General features: G+C 42.3%; 1 protein-coding gene across 3 annotated transcripts in view; it reads right to left on the bottom strand.

Moving 5' to 3' along the window:
* LOC136783451 (EGFR adapter protein-like) overlaps window positions 1–22,808 on the bottom strand; it is a 25,052-nt gene extending 2,244 nt beyond the window's left edge. The window contains exons 1-6 of one of the 3 annotated variants that reach the window (XM_066743624.1): window positions 21,957–22,808; window positions 4,264–4,410; window positions 3,195–3,383; window positions 1,870–2,315; window positions 1,504–1,722; window positions 833–1,004 (exon numbers count right to left, since the gene is read on the bottom strand). In XM_066743624.1, the coding sequence (XP_066599721.1) occupies window positions 833–1,004; window positions 1,504–1,722; window positions 1,870–2,315; window positions 3,195–3,383; window positions 4,264–4,410; window positions 21,957–22,181 (1,398 nt within the window). In that variant the 5' untranslated portion in view covers window positions 22,182–22,808. The remainder of the gene's footprint in view (window positions 1–832; window positions 1,005–1,503; window positions 1,723–1,869; window positions 2,316–3,194; window positions 3,384–4,263; window positions 4,411–21,956) is intronic. The other 2 variants (XM_066743626.1, XM_066743625.1) reach the window with 2 other exon arrangements.

Below are 22,808 nucleotides of genomic sequence, written 5' to 3'. Positions count from 1 at the left end.
TTCTGGCAATTTCTGCACGTCGAAATTATTATAGCTGGGATGCTGGCAAAACACGCGCATCTTGTTTCGGTGGGAGTACAATTCGCGAGGTATAGAAAGAGGGAGGAGAGTTTTGATTTCCCTGCGGTACGTCCAACAAAACTCATTTATACTGGTTTCGGGGATTATCAAAGTCCGCAGACCCATTTAATTTATCCTGCAAGGGAAGTTCGGCCATTTAAATACGCATACCGGCCCAGGAAAATACGTAAACCAGCTCTGCTTTGTACATTCGCAGTAGATACGGCCATTAAAATACTTTGGAGTTGAAAGCTTCAACCAAAACGCAAAATTGCGTACTAACGATCAGCTTTTCAGCAGCAAATAACTCTCTTATTAGAGTTAATGTAATGAAACTTTTGTCCATTTCCTAAACCCCAAAGAATTGCACATACTCCTATATATACATGTGTGCACTATTAGCTTACACCAGATACAACGTAAAATTCTTTTCAACTTCTCAACCGTAAATATAATAAGCTTGAAAATATATGAATCTTTTGCATAGGTCATTTTCGAAGAGTCTCTCTCGCTTTGCAATTGAAAAAAGCTCTTGTACAAAAAATTGATATCTCCTGTATAGTGGCAAAGATAAAGAGAATTTCTTGTCTAGATATGGTCAGTGTCGTAATGTGTGCAGCTAAGAGCAAAAAAAAAGTCAAAGAGTCTCGAGAAAATCCATAAGGAGATTTTGAATTTGATAAATGTTTGATGCTTTAACGAGTCGCGGGATTACTATTAGGTACTCGCAGGAAGTTTAAAGGATTGGATAAAATCCGATGATGAGATTTACCTTGATTTTGTAGCCTTTATTCGTGCGCATTATGAGATAATGTGCAATTCCGCTCGGTTGAAATTCACGTGGCACTCTGAGCGAAAGAGCGTAACATCCAGGTTTACTGGTACTCTCGCGCACCATGAATGCTCCTTCCGGCTCCTGGCTCAACACTTCCAACGTTATTTCCCTGAAATCATAAGTAGCCCGTCAAAACGCAGATCGACGTAAATAAACGACAGTTTCGGTTAACGAGGATGACGAGACGTCGATCGTAATAATTCTCATTAATGCCTTTGCCAGACTCCTCTTCCAGCTCCATTTTACCAACGGAGCGCTACATTTTTATTGAAAGGATAATAGCTCTTGAACGAAGACCCCCCCCCCCCCTTAGCACTCCACTATATACTATATAGACTTGTCGAAAATAAAACCGGCGTAAAACTCGTGTATCGTCAAAAGCAAACTATGTGTATATATATATACAGATGAGTTAAGCGAGTTTTTAAGACTTTAATTATTGGCAAATTCGAGATAGTTTGCTTCGCATATGAGAGCAAACAATTCCGACTGCTTTCTTGTTTGATTTGCTTAATGCCCGCTGGAGGTCCAACGGAGGAAACAATAAATTGGCGCTGTTGGTAGATAAACAGTTTGAATGGTGCAAATATAGAGTTGCTGACACTTACCTAGGTATTCCAGCTTGAAACCAGGAAGCTTCGCGAAGTTCGCTTTCCTCCGTCTGGTTGTTGAGACTGTCCGTTCTCTCGGGAAGTGGCGGTGGAGTCGGCGTCGAACCATGAGTACTTCCGTCAGCGGGCACAGAGCTACTCGACGTGCTAATCTGCGATCGTCTCTTCGACTTGAATTCCGTTTCCGTTCCACAGCCTGGAGAATTCTGGCCTATCCTGTGTGTAGTCGCGTGGTCAATATATATATATATATATAATTTGTAAATAAATAGAAGAGGCTGCAGTATTACTATATTGCATCCCTTTTTTCATTGTGATAAAAGAGAAAGAGAAAGAGAGAGAGAGAGAGAGATATGTACTTACCTATTATTCTCTATGTTGAAATTTTTCGCTGTAATAGAGGCATTGATGGTATTGTCGATGCTCTCGGATTCTCTATCAGGAATTTTATTGTAATTGGGTCTACTTGTTTCGGAGTCGATAATCGCAGCGTTGATGTAACCCCCTGAAAGTGGCCTGTTGGACGGACTGGTGGGTGTACTGCTACCACTGACCAGCGGGCAACTGTCGTCCTCGCCGTTCAATCCAAGAACGTCTCGTCCCCCTGCCAATCCCATCGCCAGCCGCTTTATCAGCGGCGGCTTGTCGGTTAGCCTCTTGTACGAATTCAGCTCCGTTGGCGAATTGCTCTCATCGCTGCTCGGTGTACTCTGCTGCGATATGCTTTTCGGCTCATCCTCCTTCGTTATTGGTCCAAGGACGTTCGTGAAATTGTGCAGTGGCCGTAGACCAGGTATCGAGTTTGGTGTCTGTCGATGCGAATGAGACAAAATCAAATGGAGAAATTATTTAAGCATTTCTATAACTTTTTTTATAGTGAAATTAATCCTCTCTTGTGTTTGTGCGCGTAGCTTGGTTTTACTCTTGGATCACATATTCTGACGTGTCCATTATTTATGTAATATTTTTACTTTTTTTTTTCGAAACTTGGCTCTAGATTTTAATATTATATATGGTATTTTTCGGATAACCGCGATAGAAATACACGAAAGAAGGAAAAATGTCGTTAATTGTTAAAAGACGTACAATTATTACCACTTTTAAAGAGAATTTATCAACAATTATAAAACAGAATCCTTAAATTGACCAACATCACAATGTAATGTTTACAATTTTATTAAACATTGTAAATATTACAGAGTGGAATCAGTCAATTTAACGACTCTAATTGTTGAAACATTCTCTTTGACACTGGCAATAATTGCTATTTTCGCAATTGTGGGGATTTTGTGCAGTATTATTCATGTAACTTTAGCTACTTACTTATTTCTTCCGTATTATAATAAGATTGTATAAGGTTAGGGTGTTTTTAGAGTTAGAAAACTGTATAAATCTTTCAACATAATGCAGAAGACACTTCGATCCATATATACATATATATAGGGTTAGAGTGACGTGGATAATTGCATTGCTAGTGGATGTGCTGGTGAGGAAGTTAGAAAGGAGATATTACGAGGTTACAGTGAAACCATCGCGATAAGTTATTGACAGAGGTGGTGGGGAAAGTGGATCTGTAATGGAAAAGAAGAGGATACACTGCTGGTGCTGACAGCTTTGGAGTGGTGGGAAAAGTTCATATTCCGGAGGATCTAGGTTGACGAGATGAATGAAATTGAGTGTGAACTCACCTTAACGCTGGCGAGCCTTATTGTAGGCGAGCCAGCGCTACTCAGCTGCACGTTCATGTCCGCTGCGGACGAGCCGCTGCCACTCCTCGACGTGGCCGACGTCCGACTTTTCAACCACGAATTCGCCGACGAATTTCTACAACCGACTCCGTTACTGCCAATTGAGCTACCGCTCGATGCCGACTTGCCCTAAAACCATCAAAAAAGCCTTTTCTTTATATACAGAAACGCCCAAATTCCTCCGATTAAATCTTATTTGAAGTATCTCCCCATCTGCGCGATTCTCATTAATACATGTATAGGAATGATAAAAGAAGACCAAAGCGAGAGAGAGGAAAAAATGTAGAGTTGAAGAATTCAAAAGTTCGGTGCAGTCTTATACTGAATATTCAAGTTGAAGTTTGCGCACAGCTAGCTAGCGCAATCCATATTAGAGTACATTTGTGCTTGAACGCGTCCCTCGCAGCGTTTTTGGTCTCTTTGCCAATTTCGTCTTGCCAGCCGTTTCGTATACGGACGGGACAAATCTGGTAGCTTCGTAAATACTTTATCGACGGAATCTTACGAGGCTCGAGGCGTTCCTATCGGTATACTGGAGGTCGGGCAGCCGGGTAGCCGGCCGGGGACTGACCGTTTACTTGGAAACCCGACGAAGCTGGGAGACTTGGCTCGAATTTATAATTAACGCGCTCTCTAAACGGGCCACCGCCTATATACCGGAGACGAAGAACCCACCAAATGGCAAACTTCCATATATATATATACTACGAGTCGTGTCTGGAATACCATTTAAATGGGAATCGATTGATTCTGCATAATTGCACATCGAGTATCTTTAAAAACCCATGACTTTTCAATAATGTACAAAGGAAGCAACACCGATAAAATCGCGCGAGATAACCATCGTATTATGCAAATGATATTTTAGTTATCCATTCACGTTATTTCCTACCTCGCTCTTCTACCGGATGCTAAATAGAACCTATTTTTCCGGAAGTATATATATAAACGAATCTACTCGAAGAAGAAGGAAGGGTAGAATAGAAAGAGGGGGTGGGGGGATACCTACCCAGGAAATGTAATGCTCCTGCTTGTCCTTGAGATAAGGCGGCGATGATTGCGAGGAGATCACATCCTGCAGGATAGGCTGGCGCTGCAGTTGCGCCACGTACGCCATACGAAAAGCATTGCCAACGATGGTGTTCAGCTCTTCTGCCTGAAACCAAAAGAAAAGTATTTTTATATCATATATAATAGTCAGCTTTATTAAGAGAAAGCCTGGGATCGATCTAGCATAACCGGATGTGGTTGTTGCAACCGTACTCCTGACCCACATCCGGTAAACGGTGTAATCGATGCATTCGAGGAATTTTAATTAATTAACTATATATGTGTATATGTATCTCCTCTTCACGGTTATTCCACCTTCTTCCCCCTCAAGCGAGAATATATATATATATATATATATATTCCGATGAAAGTCTGGCGGCTAACGCTCGAACGCTGCGTTACCCACGTTGAATTTGAAAGGGAAGCTTTGTACTCTCTGCTTTATTCTGCACTTGATTACTTAATTTCTTCGAACAACTGTTTGCTTATCTTTCATGGAAAATGGAAACTCTTTTCCTCTTCTATTTATCTATACACACACACACATACGTATAATACACTCACATCACTGTTAACATTCATCTGTTTATTGCGAAACCGAGCTCAAATCCTACTCGATTATGCATCTTATTATTACTTGGACGTTTGACATTTGGTATCAATGCTTTATAGATTCCTTCCATGGAGGAACAAGATGCATCGAACAAAGTTGGTACAGAGATCGTTATCGTTTCGTACTCGTCTCTTTTCGTAATAATCTATAATACACCTATAATGAGCAAATTGTGCAAGTTTTTGCATAAAAACACAGGAGCATTATTACTCGATATTCGTTTGGACAGGAAATGGCAAGATCGGGAAAAGGAAAAGCGCGAGCGTATCGTGGGACGCGTGGATAATCCATATACGACGACGTAGTATGTTACCGGAAGTGAGGTCGATATGGAAAATAAACTATGAGAGCTCGAGGTTTCGCATACTGCGGCATGTATGAAGAACACATGGGTGCCAGAGGCCAAGAGCGACGGTGGATATGTATATTCTATATATATATATATATATATATATGTATGTAGTTTTTATCAGAGGAACTGGAAAGCTTGAAAAGCATGAAAAAAAGAAGAGGTGTGTCGGTAGAGTTCATGGATAGTCGAAATAAGGTAAAAGAATATTAATGGACAATATTACAAGGCTTATGAAGAAACGTAAACAGATCTTTGGGAAACGAGAAGGTGGTGGACGCAGCGAGACGGAAAGCAGCAGAAGAAGAGATAAGAAGACAGGAAAAAAAGAATGAATCGAGATACGAATAAGGAGGATGAGGGAAATTGAATATTTAAAAGGTGACACGCGAGGGAAGCTGAAGAATGAAGGTTGTTGCGTACGTGAGCGAGGTAGGGAAAGAATTGGTAGGGGAAGGATGAGTTAGCGACGAGGATGAGGATGGAAGGGGAAAGAGAGAAAATAAGCTTGCCACGTCCGATATGGCCAGGGTAGGCTGCAGGGTACCGAGCGTATACTTGTGCCTAAGCCAGACACTCGAAATGGGCACCGAATAAATTCCTCGCGTTTTGCGCTGCAAGCGGCACGTTTTGATATTTGCGTTTTCGATGCCGACAGTGTCACCATCGTTACCATAGAGGACCAACCGCCCCGATGTGTGCATGGATTTTCTCTTTAACAACCAGATTCAACCGACCGTTGCTTTATAGTTTCACATTGACCGGATAACATCCCTTGAGACTGGCTGCAAGTACAAGTTATTTTTCATTCCTCGCTTTTATCGATATTTCGTCAATTTCATTTGGATAAAACACTCGTTTCTTTGTTTGTATAGTGTGAAAATAAGTTACAAGGTCAGATTTCTATAAGGAGTACCTATATATATATATATATTGGGAGGATAAATAAATATTGAATTTGTATGTATTTTCATAGGAGATTTTAATTATAAACGTATAGGAGCAGCATTGTGCACCAGGTAGAATAACTGCGAGGAAAGGGATCCGTTTGGTATCAGTTTCCGGTGAAATCGCGTTGCATCTCGTCGCGTCACCGTTTCGAATTTGATTCTATCCGCTCTTGATATAGTGAATCCTCGCAACGAGAACTCTGGCGAAGTTGTCGCGTGTATGTTTTCCGCCAGGGTTGGCGTGCTCGGAGCTTAATTGGCATCAATTTTTCATCCACGTGCCTGCTTTCCGGTTTCAGACCTGCAGCTGGTTCGTGTTCGCGATGTAGCTTGTTCCAAAGTGTGCCGCAGTTATGCTTTTAAAGAGTCGCCGGCACCGGCGCTTTTTTGCATTTGGCAATCGTCACGGACCTGTGAAAAACGCTCGGGCAAGTTTTAATATTAGTAACTGCCTCGACTGCCCCGGCTGCCCGACGATGATGCATACAGCACTGGAATCGTGCGAGTGGACTCCCGAACGAGAGAAGAGGAGAGAGACATCTAGATATGAAACAGATGATACATATAGCGACTGAATCCTACGGCCTTTAATAAAGTTGTAGTAAATAAATCCTACAGCAAGATTTCTCCAGGGATCTGCTAAAAAATTATGAAAACTTCCAAATAGTATCGTCCTTCCGCCAGAATTCCAGCCAAATCCGCACGAAACTTTATATTTCCCACCCTTTTTGCATAAACGCGAAAGCATTTGTTTGTCGCTGAATATCGAGCGTTTGCGCGCAAAAACGACACGATAACCAAACACGACAAATTCTTCCTTTATTCCCAATAGGAAAGATATTTAGCGAATCAACGTCGAGCAATGATGAAAATGGACGATATTCATGGATTCCTCGATCCTGCGTCTTCGTTATTTCCGCGATGAAGCACATTTTTAACGCGCTTGGTATTTTTGCGAGGTAAATTTTGCAAATTTGCCACGTCGAGTGCACGAGGCTTTTATACGAGAGATATCGGGGCTGCGGTGTCTCATTTCTAGTCATGGAATTCTTCCTCTTTTAATGGGTACAGTTTCGTCGTCTTCGTCGACCACGTCATCTCGGTCGTCAAACTGACCCCCTCCCCCCCCCCCCCCTCTCTACCCACGTACCCTATAAGCACACATAGGGAAAATTCCCTACTCTCCCCTTCTTCTATTCAGCTGTACGTATTTGCTCGTGAGCGTTTCTTGGTCGGCATGAAATGTGCGTTGCCGCACTACCACGGAATATATTTGCCACCGATATGCACTCTACTCTGGTGCAGGATCGCTCGTTATGCTGCCCATTGACGTGCGCAGCAAATGATTCATAGCGTGCACCACCGTACCGTTTATAGTAAAATAAAAGCTCGATATAAGAGCAGTGGAAACGAATAAGATGCTGGAATAATTTCGCCGAACAATTCTGTTTTCGTTTCAATTTGATCAATGCCTTAAATGATGGAATCACTGAAGATAACGATCTTCTCTTCCTCTGTGCATTCTTTCGTATATATTACGACATTGCTCGAGTTCCGGGCTACTCTCGACCAATCACACTCCCACGGTCTATCTACGTGGCATATATATATATATGTATGTAGTACAAATGTGTCGAGTGATTCTGGATTCTGCTCATTTCTCTTCATGTACACTTCCCTCCTTTTTCTCTCTTTCATTAACTTTTGTTTCTTCTAAATTAACTTGTTTTCCTTAAAACTACACGTCCCTACAGATTTTTAACACGTCGCCCTTTCCTCGGTGTAAATGGAGACTCGCAATAAAATTGGAGTTTTTTTATCTTCCCTTTGTTAGTGTGGACGAAGCATATAAAAATAAAACATGAGAAAATTAGAAGTAAATAACCATGCACCCTCAAAGATGGATGCTAGTTATAGGTCGATTTTTGCCTTCGATATCGATTCTGAACTAATCTTATGGTTTCTTATAGTAATTTTAAAGTAGAATCAGAGGTAGTAGAGCTCGTTTTATATCTTAAAGAATAAAAAAAGTACGGACAAATTGAAAGAAAGAGTATGAAAATATAATTTTTCTTATAATAATATAGACGACTCGTAAATATGTTTGAACTAATATCAATATATCCGCGATACCAAGGTATTTAATTTCTTTTGTTCTGTACCAACGACGTTCGTGATTACTCGCAACAGATTCAAATGTGCTTACGTCGATAAAGCAAAACAAACACAAGGTCGATATGTTATTATAAGAAAAAACGTATTTTCGTGCTCTTTTCTTCAATTTTGTTGTACTTTACCTATTATTTAAGGTAAAACGAGTTTCATTATCCGATTCCACGATGAAAATATAAGAAGCCATGTCGAGTTTAGGTTTCACCCAGTAGGCAAAAACCATACGATGAAATCCAACTGGAATATTTTGCGATTTGTAAAATACCAAGAGCGAGCCCTTTTTTTTAATTATAACAAAAAGTTAAGCACACCACCGCAACCATTCCTTCTTTAGCGTGTAGAACGGCAAGAAAACACGGTCGTTTGTTAGGTGTTAGGGTGTTAAACCACTGATATGCTTAGGTCAATGCATACCCGGTATGGTGTGCTATGATGTAACGATGGCTATGCTTCATATATATCCTTCGCGAATATGCATCGGTCGCTTGCGAGAAAGAACTTGGAGTGGTAGCCATCTAGCGGATCCTAAACGAAGCAACACACGAATTTACTTCTATGGTATGATTCGCACTACACTGGCATAAACCTATTTACAAATCGCGTCTAGAGATGCGGGTACACGGCGCGGACATTTTTGTTATGCGCAGGGCGTATGTAAACACAGTGCCTTTGGATACGAACAGAGCGTTTCTTCGAAAAGAAGAGCAGTGGATCAACAGAGCGTTCGGTCGAGAAGAGCTTTAAGAGTGCCATTAGAGCAGAGTGCTGTGCTTTTGCTTTGGTTCGACTATAACGTAGCTGTAATCCCTGTAGTCTCGTGATTATTTCCGGTTAACTGGGACTCTGTGCAAGTAGTGATAAGCCAGAGTTGGGCGCGGAAAGACGTGGGCACGCGTGTAAAGATAGGAGAGTGAATGGGTGCATGGCATGTATATATATATATATGTATATAGGATGGTGTCGGGAGAGGACTCGAATATCATCATCAGGACCTTTTCGAGCGCAGTCGCAGCAGCAGCACACAGCGAGCGAGCCAAGGGCTGAAACGCGAGTGCTTATTACACATTCAGGGCCTGCATTTGCTTTGCGGTTCGTTGGAAAGCATCCCTTCTCCTCCCAGCTTTACCTTCCTATCCTATGTAAGGGCTGCGAGCTATACACAAGCAGCTTGCGACGACCATTTCTGCAAAAAGCTCTCTATGCTCTCTTGCTGGTCTCTCAGCCGAGATTCCACGCTTCATCCGTCCCATCCACTCGTATCATTTATATCTCACCCTCGCGCGTGCGTACCTATTGTATATATTACACACATATATAGCGCACCTCTCGCGACACTCGGCCGTATTTTGAATTTAAGAAACCAACTGTGTGGGATGTACTGAAAATCATAGCTTTTGTGGAAAATGTGCAAAGTTTTGGGGTTTAAGTAAAAGAGGGGGGGGGGGGGGGATTGGTAGACGCATGTATATAGATGCAGAATATACATATATAGCAGGGCGAGCGAAAGAAAGATGGAGGTATTAATGTACGTAAAACAATGCGAATCACTCGGTCGGATAATTTCATGGTTTGCGGTCTTGGGGTCAGGTCGGACGGGTCCACCGGGATCGAGATATTTCAATTACGGCTGAGAGTCTGAACATAGCGGCGGACCGCGCGCTAATAATTGCTGTCGGACGCCGCGCCGAGCGTCTCATAACTCGCCAAGTCATAACGCTCATACCTATACCTACTGGACATAACGGCCTCGCTCTCTTCCTGCCCTGCCTTACCTGCTTTCTTTTCCTTCCTTCCTTTCCTTCGTCTCTCTCTCTCTCTCTCTATATATATATATATATATATATATATATAAACTCCCACCCTGCACCCCCAAAGGATTGTTCGCATTTCTCAAGTTCGACATGAATTTCCTAGCAAATTAAAACGAACGATTCGAGCTATTCTCGGAAATCAGAAGGCTCGAAAGAAAGCAATAAGAAAGGAAGAAAAAGAAAACGTTAATCAAACTGTAGAGAAAAGTTACACTGGTTGTCCTTGAGGCGAGTCTGCCTTGCCTTTAGGAATCGTAACTTTCGTGATACATTTGAGATGTAGGTTTTATTCGCGGTAGAGACGATAGTAGTGAAAAAAGGAGGGGGGGAGAGAAGATGCATCTCAGTGGTTCTCTCTCTCTCTCTCTCTCCGAATTGGGACCTGATGAAATCATCATTCTCCTTCTGGCCATTGACTCCTGCAGGTACTGACCCTCTCTAACGCATTTACCTTTTAGATCCGGCTTTTTACTACCACCAACATTATATATAACTATTAACTATATACCAGCGCTGGGTCGAACCATAGCTGCTTCTCTAACAACTAGCTTTTTTGTGCCCGGTCGAGCGTTCACTATTGTACATGGTTGAATCTGGTAATATATGTCGTTTTCATTAATTTTACCCGAAGTGGCCATAAGAAAAGTGACAATGATCCATGGTTCTTCACCTGCTCGCTTTACTCCCATGCAGCTCTACCTTTTTCCCGTGGCCCGCGAGTATCAGCTTATACATTTTTCACGAGATAAGTCCAGGCCAGTAGGCGTGGATAGGATATATACGTGCAGTTTAAGAAGGTTTTTTCGAATGACAGGTGTCAGTGTGTGTACCGATCGATTATCCTTCCGAAACTATTTTTAGTGGGAACATATATCCTCCGAGATTGCAGGTGCAGCTTCGGCAAACGCGCGCACCTGTCTAATCATAGTTCCCAAGAGTAGCAGCAGTCATTACGGTTCAGGTGCATCTACAGATTTCGCCCAAGGCAACGAGACTGCGGCAAATTTTTATCGGCAAATGTGCCGAAGGTGACGTCTCAAGAATTTAACTTGCCAAAAGAGCTCCATTCACCCGTAATTATTGAGTAACGACGCTGAGTGTCTATACCTAGCTCTTATCGAGTACCAAACGATTTTAAAGGAACAACAAAATAAATGCTACGAAACAGTTTCGTCAAACTCGAACGAGATGAGTTTCGTTGTGAGATTTAGTATTTCGAATGTTGAAGAGGAGCATTTACAGAGGGTTGATAAAAGTAGGTTAAAGTGGCACGTGATGAGTGTAACTTGGTTAGTATATAGCGATTTAATTCAGGGAGTGTTCTCTAGTAATTCCAGGTGGATGGGTCTGAAGGAGCGAAAGAAAGGAGAGAATCGAAGTGGACCGCGAAAGGACGAAAGCCTGACTGCCGTGGCTTTGCCCTGGCGTGACGGTCCACATTCCAAGCATTCCGAGCGGTCATGGCCATATCTCCCATTCCTTTAGATTTCCCGTCCCGCCACCACTACCACCACTTTTACTACCACCATCTCACTCAAATTCCCTGCTACCACTCTGACTGTATCGATGGTATCCCAGCCTCCTCCTCTTCCTCCTCCTCCTCTTCTTCTTCTTCTTCTTCGTATCCTTCTTGGTTTCTATGGATCATCGTCAGCGCTGGGTACCGGTTCCCGCCCACTCTGCCTCCCTCCTCCTACTTCTTCTTCTCACATATGTTCCCTTCTTCGTACTCGTTTAGAATAGCTACCGCTCTTCTATCTCATTAACCACTTAATGCTTTTCAAATGATTTTACTAATATTCTTTACCTGAAAATTTATTAAGTAATGTATACTTAGGGGAGATCGGAATGAATTGTTACAAAATAAAGAAACTTATTATTTTCCCAGGATTTTACCGATATTAAAAAACTTTAAAAAATTATTATACTTGCTGCACGTATGTCTAGAACGCAAATTTATATTTACCGAAGTAATATTTTAATTAATCAATTCGCAAATGATCAATACAGTATCACGTGCAATTTGTTACATTGGACACCACGTGTATAGGTTTCAATTGTAACACACCGATTTGCAATTGTAACATTTCCGTAATTCCATAAAAGTAATTGAAATGCTTTGGTAAATCGAGTATGTTCTAAAGGTTAACATACATTAAGAAATTAAATTGACTTATAAATTAACTAAATAACAACGATTGAATATTTTATCAAAATAATACTCTTTTTATAGAAAATAATTTTATTTCTTGCAACATTTGAATATTTAATTTATCAGAGCGACACTTTTTGCAATATGCAATGAATTATTGTTGTCGCGGCAGAAGCATCTATCATTTTCCTATTTAATTAACACGTTACAAACGACACCAGTTTACTTGTTACAATTGAAACAACCCGTTCTGAAATACTGCATAGTAAAATTTCGTCAACAGTATTTCATGTTTAAAAATTACTCAACATTGAAAAATTTACTCAGATAAATTATGATTTCAATCACGATTCGAATTTTGATATTTATAAAATAGTAATTGAGCAGTTGGAAGTTAAAGAACAAGTGAAATATTTATACAAAAAAGTACAAAAATCTGGTTCCCTCATTTCTATGAACAGACACTTAGCATTGGCGGCGTTAAATTATTACAACTAAAGCATCCTCTAATATTAAAGAAAGGTGTAGACATATACCGAATGATTTAAATTTTATTAGTAGACGTGAAGCCACAAATTTGTCAATTGACACGTGTTACAATTGATTTCAGTCTTCCTAATAGGCTGATAGAGGGAGATTTAAATGGTAAGTTTGAAACACTGGATAAAATCGGATATCGGTGTTTTAAGGTCTTTGAAGGTAATCGAAAGATAAATTGGCAAATTGTGGATGTGCAATGGCGTAAAATTGTTTGAGCGTTTTGAATGTACTTTGTTTGATAAGAGGTACAGGGGTGGTATTGGTGAGGACTCGAAGAGGTGTTATAAGACCGTATCGGTAGAAGGACGGCGACTGATGAGGGAATGTTGGGTCTTTGATCAGCAATTAGCACCGTCGAGACCATCGAGCATGTTCTCTGGAGGCGCCCCTATTAGTCTTTTCAACCCACCAATCCAAAGCGTTTATCATCCTTCGATATCGCGTCGCATTTAGCTCATCATCGACGAAGCGTATATATATATATATATATATATACCAATCATTGACTCTGTACTCTGCTGCTTATAAACCGCAAGGTTTAATCGTGTAAACCTATATATATATATATACTTTTAGAATAAAATCTATCTATTACGTCATTTGAGGTATGAGAAAATAAAGATCCATTTTATTTTTTCATTTGGATTCAATCGAACGAACAGTTTCACACAAAAGAGTGGTTCGTACTTGAATGAACACAATACAGTCGGTTGATTTTCTAGAGAAGCAGAGCTGGAACAGTTAGGTCGTAGGAATTGCTGTCGAGGATCTTCATTCGAAGCTCGCTGCTCTTTTAATCAATCTCGATGTAACAATCTTGAGCATTGCAGTAATTTTCAGGAAACGTTTCGTTGCTCGAAAAATAGTCGTCGACTGATTGCTTGCCGGGCGAAATGAAATTCGATATAATATGAAAGTTTACCGGAGAGTCTCTGTAAGACGAATAAACATAATTTCGAGCTCTTTATCTTTCCATGGTCAGCGAGTTCCGAGAGATCCGACATTTACCGATACAAGGTTTAGTTAAATATTTACTCGGGCTCTTGGATGTTGAAGCTTCGAGAATGTGTACTCGACCGACGGTAGCTGCTTCGGACTGTTCCGATTTTTTCGTCAACCTGATGGAACTTTCGAAAGACAATCCTTCTTCACTTTTCGATTGTATATATATATATATATATATGCTGATAAAACGTAATCATTCTGATCCAATTGAGACTCGCGAGAGAATCTAAACGACTGGATTGCGAGTAGTTTTGCCCTCTGTGTGTTTGCTACAGTAGATCGTGTGACGTGTAACACACAGACGAGTACCGTGCTATACCTGAAGGCTTCGCTATGCGCGAATCTATAGAATAACTAGAGGACAATGTGCCTACCTTTGTCGAGTCTGCTGCAATCACGCCAAACTTTATTACAATAACCGTCCCCTCGTAATTTTGGTACGCGTGCATATTGTACACACACACACACACACACAGAAGAAACAGTGCACCACTGACTTTGAAATACCAAAGACGTGACTGAATTTCTCTACGAGTGATTCTCCTTTCAGCAATTACCAATTTCTGCAGAGTTTTATGAGAGATTCAATGTAGCGTAAGGTTCTACCGCCTCGGGAAGTATCCTACATCTTGAATGGTCCTAGAAAGGTCGACTCGAGGCGGTGGCCGGCTCGAGTCTCGAGTCTCGACCAGGGCCGAGCCCGGTGGTCGCGTGGTCAGGTCAAAATCTCTCGACCCAAATTTCTGTCCCAGGACTACTTTTTTTTCGCTTTTACTTGTTCTCCAGCTGTAAGAACAACCGTTTTCAAGTAGCGGAATTGTGGAACAAATGTCGTTTGAAAAAAGACCTATATAGAAGATAGGAGAAGTCGTTTATCTCACTCGAGTGAAAGTGAGACGAATCTGTTAAATGCCGAAAACTGATGTCCTCTATACTTGTAGCATACGTACACATGTACATAACCTCTACTATAATAATAATAACGATGATGGAAAATAAGTTGAATCGCGGTTGTGCTTCGCGTATAGCAGCTTTCACCGTGTTAGTGGCAGAGATAGCAGGGACTAGGGGGGGGTGTGTGTGTGTGTGGGGGGGGGGGGGGAATAGCTTTGCGTACGCTCTCGAAGTGAGCAAATGTTAAAATTCGTTTGGAGAATTTTATTTTACGAGGGTAGACGCCTGAGGGGGTAATAGTGTAGAACTGAGAGGACAATGAGAGCAGCTCGATGCGCGCGCGCGTGTGCGGTCGGCAATGTTCGCCGAAGGGCCCGCTGCCAACTCGGGACAATGGACTGCCGCCGAAACACAAACTATACAGTTTCATTAGTGCTTATACACGATGAAATTAAATCCTTCCGTGTGCTCGATTTTTTGGAGTGTGCGCGAGCATCCACACACGCACACACACTCTTGGCACTGCGTATATATATATATATATATAGTGTGTATATAACGTGGCGTCGTTTGGTGGTGTGACGTCCGTCCGGTCTGCAGCTAGCATATATACATATATGTACTACACACACGCATCAGTCAATTAAACGCTGCAAAATAAACGGCGCGCTCGCGAGCTTCCGTGAAACTCTGATGGAATCCCGGTGAATAGAAATCGGCATAACGCGAAGGTATAAGCGGACCGAGCTATGCGTGTCATTTTGCAATTGAATGCTCGGACAGATCGGCTTGAAAATGTCGATCAAACCAAGTTAATTAATTTTTGTTTGCGCGTCGTGCAGGAGAATCGACGCCGCGGTGAAAAAATTTCGTCAATATCATATTACTCTGAAATCCCTGAGAATGGATCGTTAATGGTATGGGTATACGTATACGCGGTTCGTAAATCTGATCATGGGTATATAGTTTTATATTTGGTGGGTGGGGGGGGGAGTGTAGTTGGTCTCGAATCGGTCCTTTTCTCATTCGTATATATATAAGCTTGTGCATGCATGGTTCCGGTTGGTCCATCCACGCAGTTTTACCCAAGTCTGCCGGTAATTTTCGTTGTAATTTGACTGCAACCGGTTGGCTGGTATTTATCTTTCAGGGTTATCGCCTTTCAGGTATTATCTGATCGGGTATTAATAGTGACCAAGACGAAAGGGGTTAAGAGTTCTGCTGTGTTATTGGTACTTAATGCCTCGAGTAATATATCGATAGGAAAAGCCATAACAAGCAACTGCCGTGGTAATTCCCCCTCAACCTGCTACCATTATATCCGTCACCAAACCAACTTCCATAAACTTTCAACTTTTACTGCAACTGCGTGATGTTGGCTCATAATTTATTTGATTTTATTATAGTTTAACCGAGCAAAGTAGGATATAATGACGATTCTTCCATTTTTCCTCCAACACTCATCCCTATATTGTTTAACGATTCAACCTTTAATCGTCCGCGACTGTAATCGATCGGTGTATTCCATTGTCAAGTCCAAAACTATCACGAGGATCGTCGAGTGAGGAAATTTGCGCGAACAAGAGTCATCGATAGAAATGCACGCAATGATGTATATTGTCGTGAAAACTATAAATTTCAATGGAGTTGATATTTTAGTAATATAATAGCGAGGCAATAATGGTACGTTGATTCAGCTATTTGATTCTGTTCAATATTTGAAATGCTTCGGCTCACCGGAGAATGTTTGGAATCATGGGAAAATTCGAACAATGTTATAGGAAGAGTTTTTCTCCTCGCGTTTTATTCTTCTCCTAAATAGAGGGAGAAAAATTATTTGACTCTTCATGTGCTTGCGAATAGAGTATATAACGCAGTGGTATGTATAGACAAAGAAGATAAATCGTAGGGAGAGAAGAATCACGGATGAATTAAAAAGTTTTTATCGACGTGATAGAGAAAGAGAGGCAGGTGGTGTGGCCGGAAGTGCGCCGAAGCAAAGTGGATAAGCGAGGTGTTATGGGTGCTTGCGCGCTGCACACGATGCGTGCGTTTGCAGAAAAGCAGACGTCATATAAGCGCGCTATACATTTTCACGAATAGCGAGGGGTTATCGTGGTAAAGGTACAAACTGCTAGTTGGGAATGCCACTTAATTCTCTCTCTCATCCCCGCATCATTGTCGTTTCGAAGCGAAGCGAAAAGTCGTGTGGCGTATACGTGCCCTTGGTTAACATCTGCACGACACGTGTGAAAATTCACGAAAAAAATGGCCAATTTTGAAACTACACTCAGGCGTCGTGACAGCTCTGGCAAAATTTGTAAACACCTGGACCACGATTGGACGATCTCTGCTAAAGTATCCGGAGACTCGTGATTCTTATACTTTTGAAGAACAATTTGATAAAAAACAGTTTCGCTCTTGTTCGTATTTTCCGCGTGGATAATAGTAGAGTGTTCGGAATCCATTTAAGAAGATTCGTCAATTTCGCATGGTTCGGTTATATCAATATTAATTATAGAGCGTGGAAAGAAGGTGGACGTTGGTATAGCGTATAATGGAATACGCTAAATCAATTGTTATGAGCGAAGGAAGCAATATGCGGAAGATCATTACGATGTGACATTTATCGTTGGTGTACTCAGTTTTCTTGCGCCGTATAAATTCCATGTGAAGAGCAGCCACATGGTCGTAAAACCATCGTGCGGTTTCTAACTTCCGGAAGGTTAAAACGTACACGTGGTGAATTTCCACGCCACGATTGCGGAACGACGCACGGGGAGGGTCCAAAGTCATTTAATACCCGACTCGACTCCACTGTGTAACGCGCGCCTTTCCTTTATTCACCGTGAAAAATCAGCTTGACGAATTCAAACAAACGCACAATTCTTTTCTTTCTTCTCAACATTTTTCTCCATTTTTCATTAATCATTTTAACGCGTTACATCGCAAATAACGCAATCGCGATTTAAACGTTACTTTTTCAAATAATCACAAAAAAGAACAAACCATTGTTATTTTCCACGCGTTTGCTTCTTGCACGATTCCACGAGATTCATGATTGAAATTTGGGAGATCTGTACAGGCAGGAGCGAATATATATAGAACATGTTTCATGATTAGACATATATATATATATATATATATATAAGCAGCATTATTACATTTTACCGAGGATATAACGACTTATTGAGGAAGCCCAGGTTTAACCGAAGGTCATCCGGGCGTCACTTTTCAAGCGGATGACCTTCCCTCGCTTTTGTGCGTAATAAATGGTCGTCCTTGAGTGTGCGGGAACGAGCCACCCTCGTCATAGAAAATCGACTAGAGCATTGTGCTTTATTAACCGCGTCAAATTCGAGTGTCGAGCCAATCGGACGGTCGAGGCATGCGTATATATATATACGAGTAGCATGTATATAGCACAGTAGCGCGGAGAAGGCACAGTTTTCCTTCTCCATTGCTGATTTAAGCGTGCGCCAGAAGTGGAGAGTTTCTCTCGGGGTGAAAATGGAGAGGGGGGGATGGTGGTGTGGCGTGGGAGGGAAAGCGTGACAAAAGTGAATCCGCTAACTAAGAGAGATCTCTCGAGAGATGCGTACCAAAGTATTATTGCGTTTCATCAGGGATCCGATGCATTATTGACGAGCCACCAGGTGTAACTTGTGCCCCCGCACTGTCGAGAGCTCGTATTCTACCTGGGGAACTCTGCTATGAAGTGTCTCCTCGGCCGACAATAATGGCCTATCCTTTGTGCGTGATGCTCTATTGATGTCGAGAGAGGAGAGGAATTCCGTAACGTCTGCGATCTGGAAGCCTTCTCTCTCTCTCTCCCTCTTTGCCTCCCAACGGCTTTTCTCTTTTCTCCAGAAAATGTCTTCGTTTGGAGAATTGGAAGCCGGTCGCTCGCTCGACGAAAATCAACTCCGCTGATGTATGCCATTGTCGACGACACACCGAGCAAGCCATGCAGGCCCCTCTAGGATTTTTCAAATTGTCAACTCGAGTGTATATCGATAAAATTCAGAGCTACACCCGCCTAGTCGGCATGTTTTGTCCGCTATACACAGTCAAGGGTGCCATGAATCTTGCACTTTCCATTGTTGAGCCGCGAGGGTAGTTGGCCAGATATATCCATGTCTTCTGTCGAGTCTTTCATCAAACTATATATGTTTCTCGTTATAAGAATCAAGCTATTTATAAAATATCGCTCTGTTGCCACCGTTATATTGTGTGTGAGTGTGTGAATGTAACACGAATAAGAATATTTCCCAATGTTTATATTAGTAAACAAAATAACCGCGGGAAGCATCAACACACGTGAATAATGAACACACGGAGGGATAATTGCTAGAGGGTTGACAGTTTTATGCGAATGGTATTAAAAAGCTATAAAAAGAAGAAATTTATGGATTCGTTCAGTTTCTAATTTTAACTTTCTTATATACCGTCGCGTAGGTCTTCGTGGGGTGCGCCTCGCCGGTCCGTCGCGTCGTCGAGTACCAGTGAAATAACATTGGATAACGTGAAAATTGAGAACTCTGAATTTTTCATCGTGCCACGCCTCTTAATACGTATTCCTGAGTGAATGAGAACGAGAGTAAAAAGATACCGAGTTTCCTTTGCTATCACTCTCGTTCAATCTGGGTAAGTAGAGTTTGCTCCGCTGGGACCTACCAAGATTCTGTTGAATCATCATTATCGACGCTATTGCGTAACTCGAAGAGCTCTTTGGGAAAACATTGGCAGATTTTGATCTACGAACCAACAAAGTACGCCTAATCTTTTATTCAATTATTGTTTAGGAAAAAGTTTTATATAATTAGTTCTATGATTCTTTATATTAAACGTATAATAATTAGCTGCGGAGATTGTGCAAAATTTAATTCGCATTGGGATAATTGATTTCACTTACAATAACCTGACAAACTTTCCGCTGGATCAAACAAGATATTTTACTATAATAGCTGATGCACGAATGTTTTTACAAGCGTATATATGGACAGACGTAAGAAAAAATAGATGAAGAAGAAAAAAGAGATTTGGGCCAAGTTTTTCGTGAGGCCACTTACTCTCGTAACGATACTTGAACAAGCTGTCCGTTTTTACTTGTCTTCTGCATAAGGTCGTGGTTCAAGAAGCAGCAATTAACGTTCTGTGTTTTCTCTCGTAACCTTTTAATCTCGCCTAGAGGGAACTTATCTAAATTGTGACAGCGCGCGAGCAAGTGTGGGAAAAGCCGTGCGCCAAGTGTCGCGGGAAGAACAGCGGAGGAGTGCACCGCGATAAGCGCGCTTGCTCGCCTTGTAATTAAACAACTGTCTTGAAAAACTCTTCCAAACGACAACGAACCGTGAATAGTTTCTCTGCTTTCTTCAAAATTCCTCTATATTATAAACAAACTAGATGAACCAGAGATATGTCCGAATATGAAGGATACAGGAACCACAAATGTGCTATCTTTACAATTCTAGAATTTTTTTAATTCTTGTCGATGCTGATGCATGGAGAAGGTTGCGAATAATCATGCAAGAAATGGTAGAAAAAAATAGGAAACCTATACAAGGTTCTGTTGCATCGATAGGAATTGAAGGATTTCCTATAAGGGAGGAGAAGCTGCCCAATCGGGGAATCAGTATAATATATATATATATACATATAGAATGTAGGACGAAGGAAGGAAAAATCTTGTGACCCCCCCCCCCTTGCTGGAATATCCTAGTGGCAGGAAAGTGAAGGGAGAGAGAGAGAGACGCACGCGTACATGTACTGTTGGTTGGAAAGTAAAGAGAAGCTCGCGGGAGAGCAGATGAGAAGAGAGGAGAGGAGAGGAGGCTGTGGGCTGTGGAGTCTACGCGAAGAAGAGGCATCTTATGGTGCAGGAACGGCGGGAACGGCTATACTGGGCTATACGGGCCTGAGGAATGCGCTCGTCCGATCCCACGGCTTATCCCTCGAACCTCCACCTCCTCCGCGCGCGCCACCTCGCTCCTCTCTTCTTCCCAATACCTCTCTCACCCACTCTCTTTCTCTTACGCGTACTCTTTCCCGTCTCGGATCGAGGTATTACTAAGGTTAGCTTTACTCTCTAAGGCTTCTGCATGCGCTCACCCGACTCTCGCATCTCCGCTATTCGCAACTCTCCGCTCAGCTCGAATCAACTCGCCTGCTTATTTTCCACCATTTTTTCCCCCGCCGCAACTGATCCGTCCGAAATTCTTTCATCGATCCACACACCTACGCTGGTACCACGGCTCCTTTGGAAAAAATCCAGATAACTTTGTGTTTCTCTAAGGATCCTCCACCGATGTTCTCAACTCTGGCGTAACTCTTTAGGTCGACGTTAATAAGCAGGTTTATTTGTAGGGATGAAGCGGGATAAACGGGTATGGTAGTTGGAAAATGTGAATAATTGGTATATATTGTGTGTGTGTGTGTGTGTGTTTAGCGATGACCCCTTTGGAACGGTACAGAGGTCGGACTCATTACGCATCGATGATAATCGAAGCTGCGCTGGATGATGGCGAGTATCATCGAGAGCTACCTGTTGAGATAGGAATTGAGTCAACGCGTATATATACTCGAAGAGACTAATCGTCATTATCGTTAATGACGCCAGACACGTTAATTCGCAGGTCCGACCGACTGCAGGATTATCGCGGGCGAGCAATGCTATCCGGAGGCGATGAGATCCGAGATAAAGCATAAAAGTGGCCCGCGCGGACGGAACTTTCGGCTGGTTTTAATGACGCAACGCGAACGGCGAAGCCGGGTCACGTCGAGTCACGTGAAAGTTGACTTTCGACGCCGCGCCGCAGTGTTTTCCGTTGCTTTCGAGGAATAAGCGCGGAACGATCGTATCGGATGTTCCGATCGGATCAAATGTCAAACGGACGTTCCTCTCGGTGTGGAAGAAGCGGAATATGTACCCAGCTGTGGCGTTCGACCAACGCACCGTGCAATGCCACGGCGAATATTTTCCCTCCTTCTTCTATATATATGTATATATATAGGTATACGACAGCTGTTGCGTGTGTCAAATTGTAATTATAAAGGTCGCTCGATCGAATTACAAGCTGACGTTATATATATAGGATTGATCTCGAGTGGGGAAACGACCGGTGTATACAGGGTGTGACGCTCTTTTAATATTGTCAAGGACTTACTTTTAACTTCTGCGTGTGACCGCATCTGCAGCAGCAGTAGGACATGTAATCGGGCAGAGCTGGCATAAATTTCAGTTGGTCCTGCTGCTGCGAGTACTCGTCGACCAGTTTACGATAATGCACCTTGAAGATAGGCCTCGTAGTGCTCTGCGAGGCTTTGCCAAGGCGTCCCATAATCGCAGAGAATGCGGCCAGGGTTTTGCGCCTGCGTGCGAACCTCCTCATGCCACGGCGACCGTTGCTCCTCCGCGTCTTGAGATTCACTCCCGGATACCTCGGAGTATCCCCGATCTCTCACCCGAATCGCTATCAGCTTTTCCAAACTCTCATCGATTCGCGCTATCCGTTGGACGATCCTTTCAAGGACTTATCTTCGTCATTGCAACCCGCGAGGTTCGCCAATCCGCATCGTCCACGTTGCACCGTTCCCTCGCGTCCAAACGTGCACCGGTCGCGAGTTTACCGATTCTTCCGTCGAATGTAATTTTCAAGGTCAAAGAAAATTCCAGCCCGCTGTCGGAGAGTGCCCCTGCGATGCTCCGTGCTCGTGCCAAGCTTTCACCGAGCAACGTGCAATTAGTGCAACGTGCAATTCTCCTGGACAAAAATTGCACCTGCCTCGGTGCAGCGGAGCGGTATAACGGCAGCAATGGCAGCTTCTCATTCGCCCCAAATCAGTTATATCAATGTTGCAGTTACTCCTCAGGATGGCCAGGAGTGTACGTCGGTTCTTTCATAATTTACAGCGTGGCCAAGTATATTTCGCGTATATATATATATATATATATATATAGTTCTTTGCGAGTGGACTATCAATTTTCGAGATATATTTGCCAGCTTCCGCAAACTATC

The sequence above is a fragment of the Prorops nasuta genome, unplaced genomic scaffold (genome assembly GCF_024137725.1).
Source record: "Prorops nasuta isolate Cenicafe-Biocafe unplaced genomic scaffold, Cenicafe_Pnas_1.2 PNAS00033, whole genome shotgun sequence".
Taxonomy (NCBI): domain Eukaryota; kingdom Metazoa; phylum Arthropoda; class Insecta; order Hymenoptera; family Bethylidae; genus Prorops; species Prorops nasuta.
Note: the sequence above shows the minus strand (reverse complement) of the source record. Positions and strands in the feature narration are given on the sequence as shown.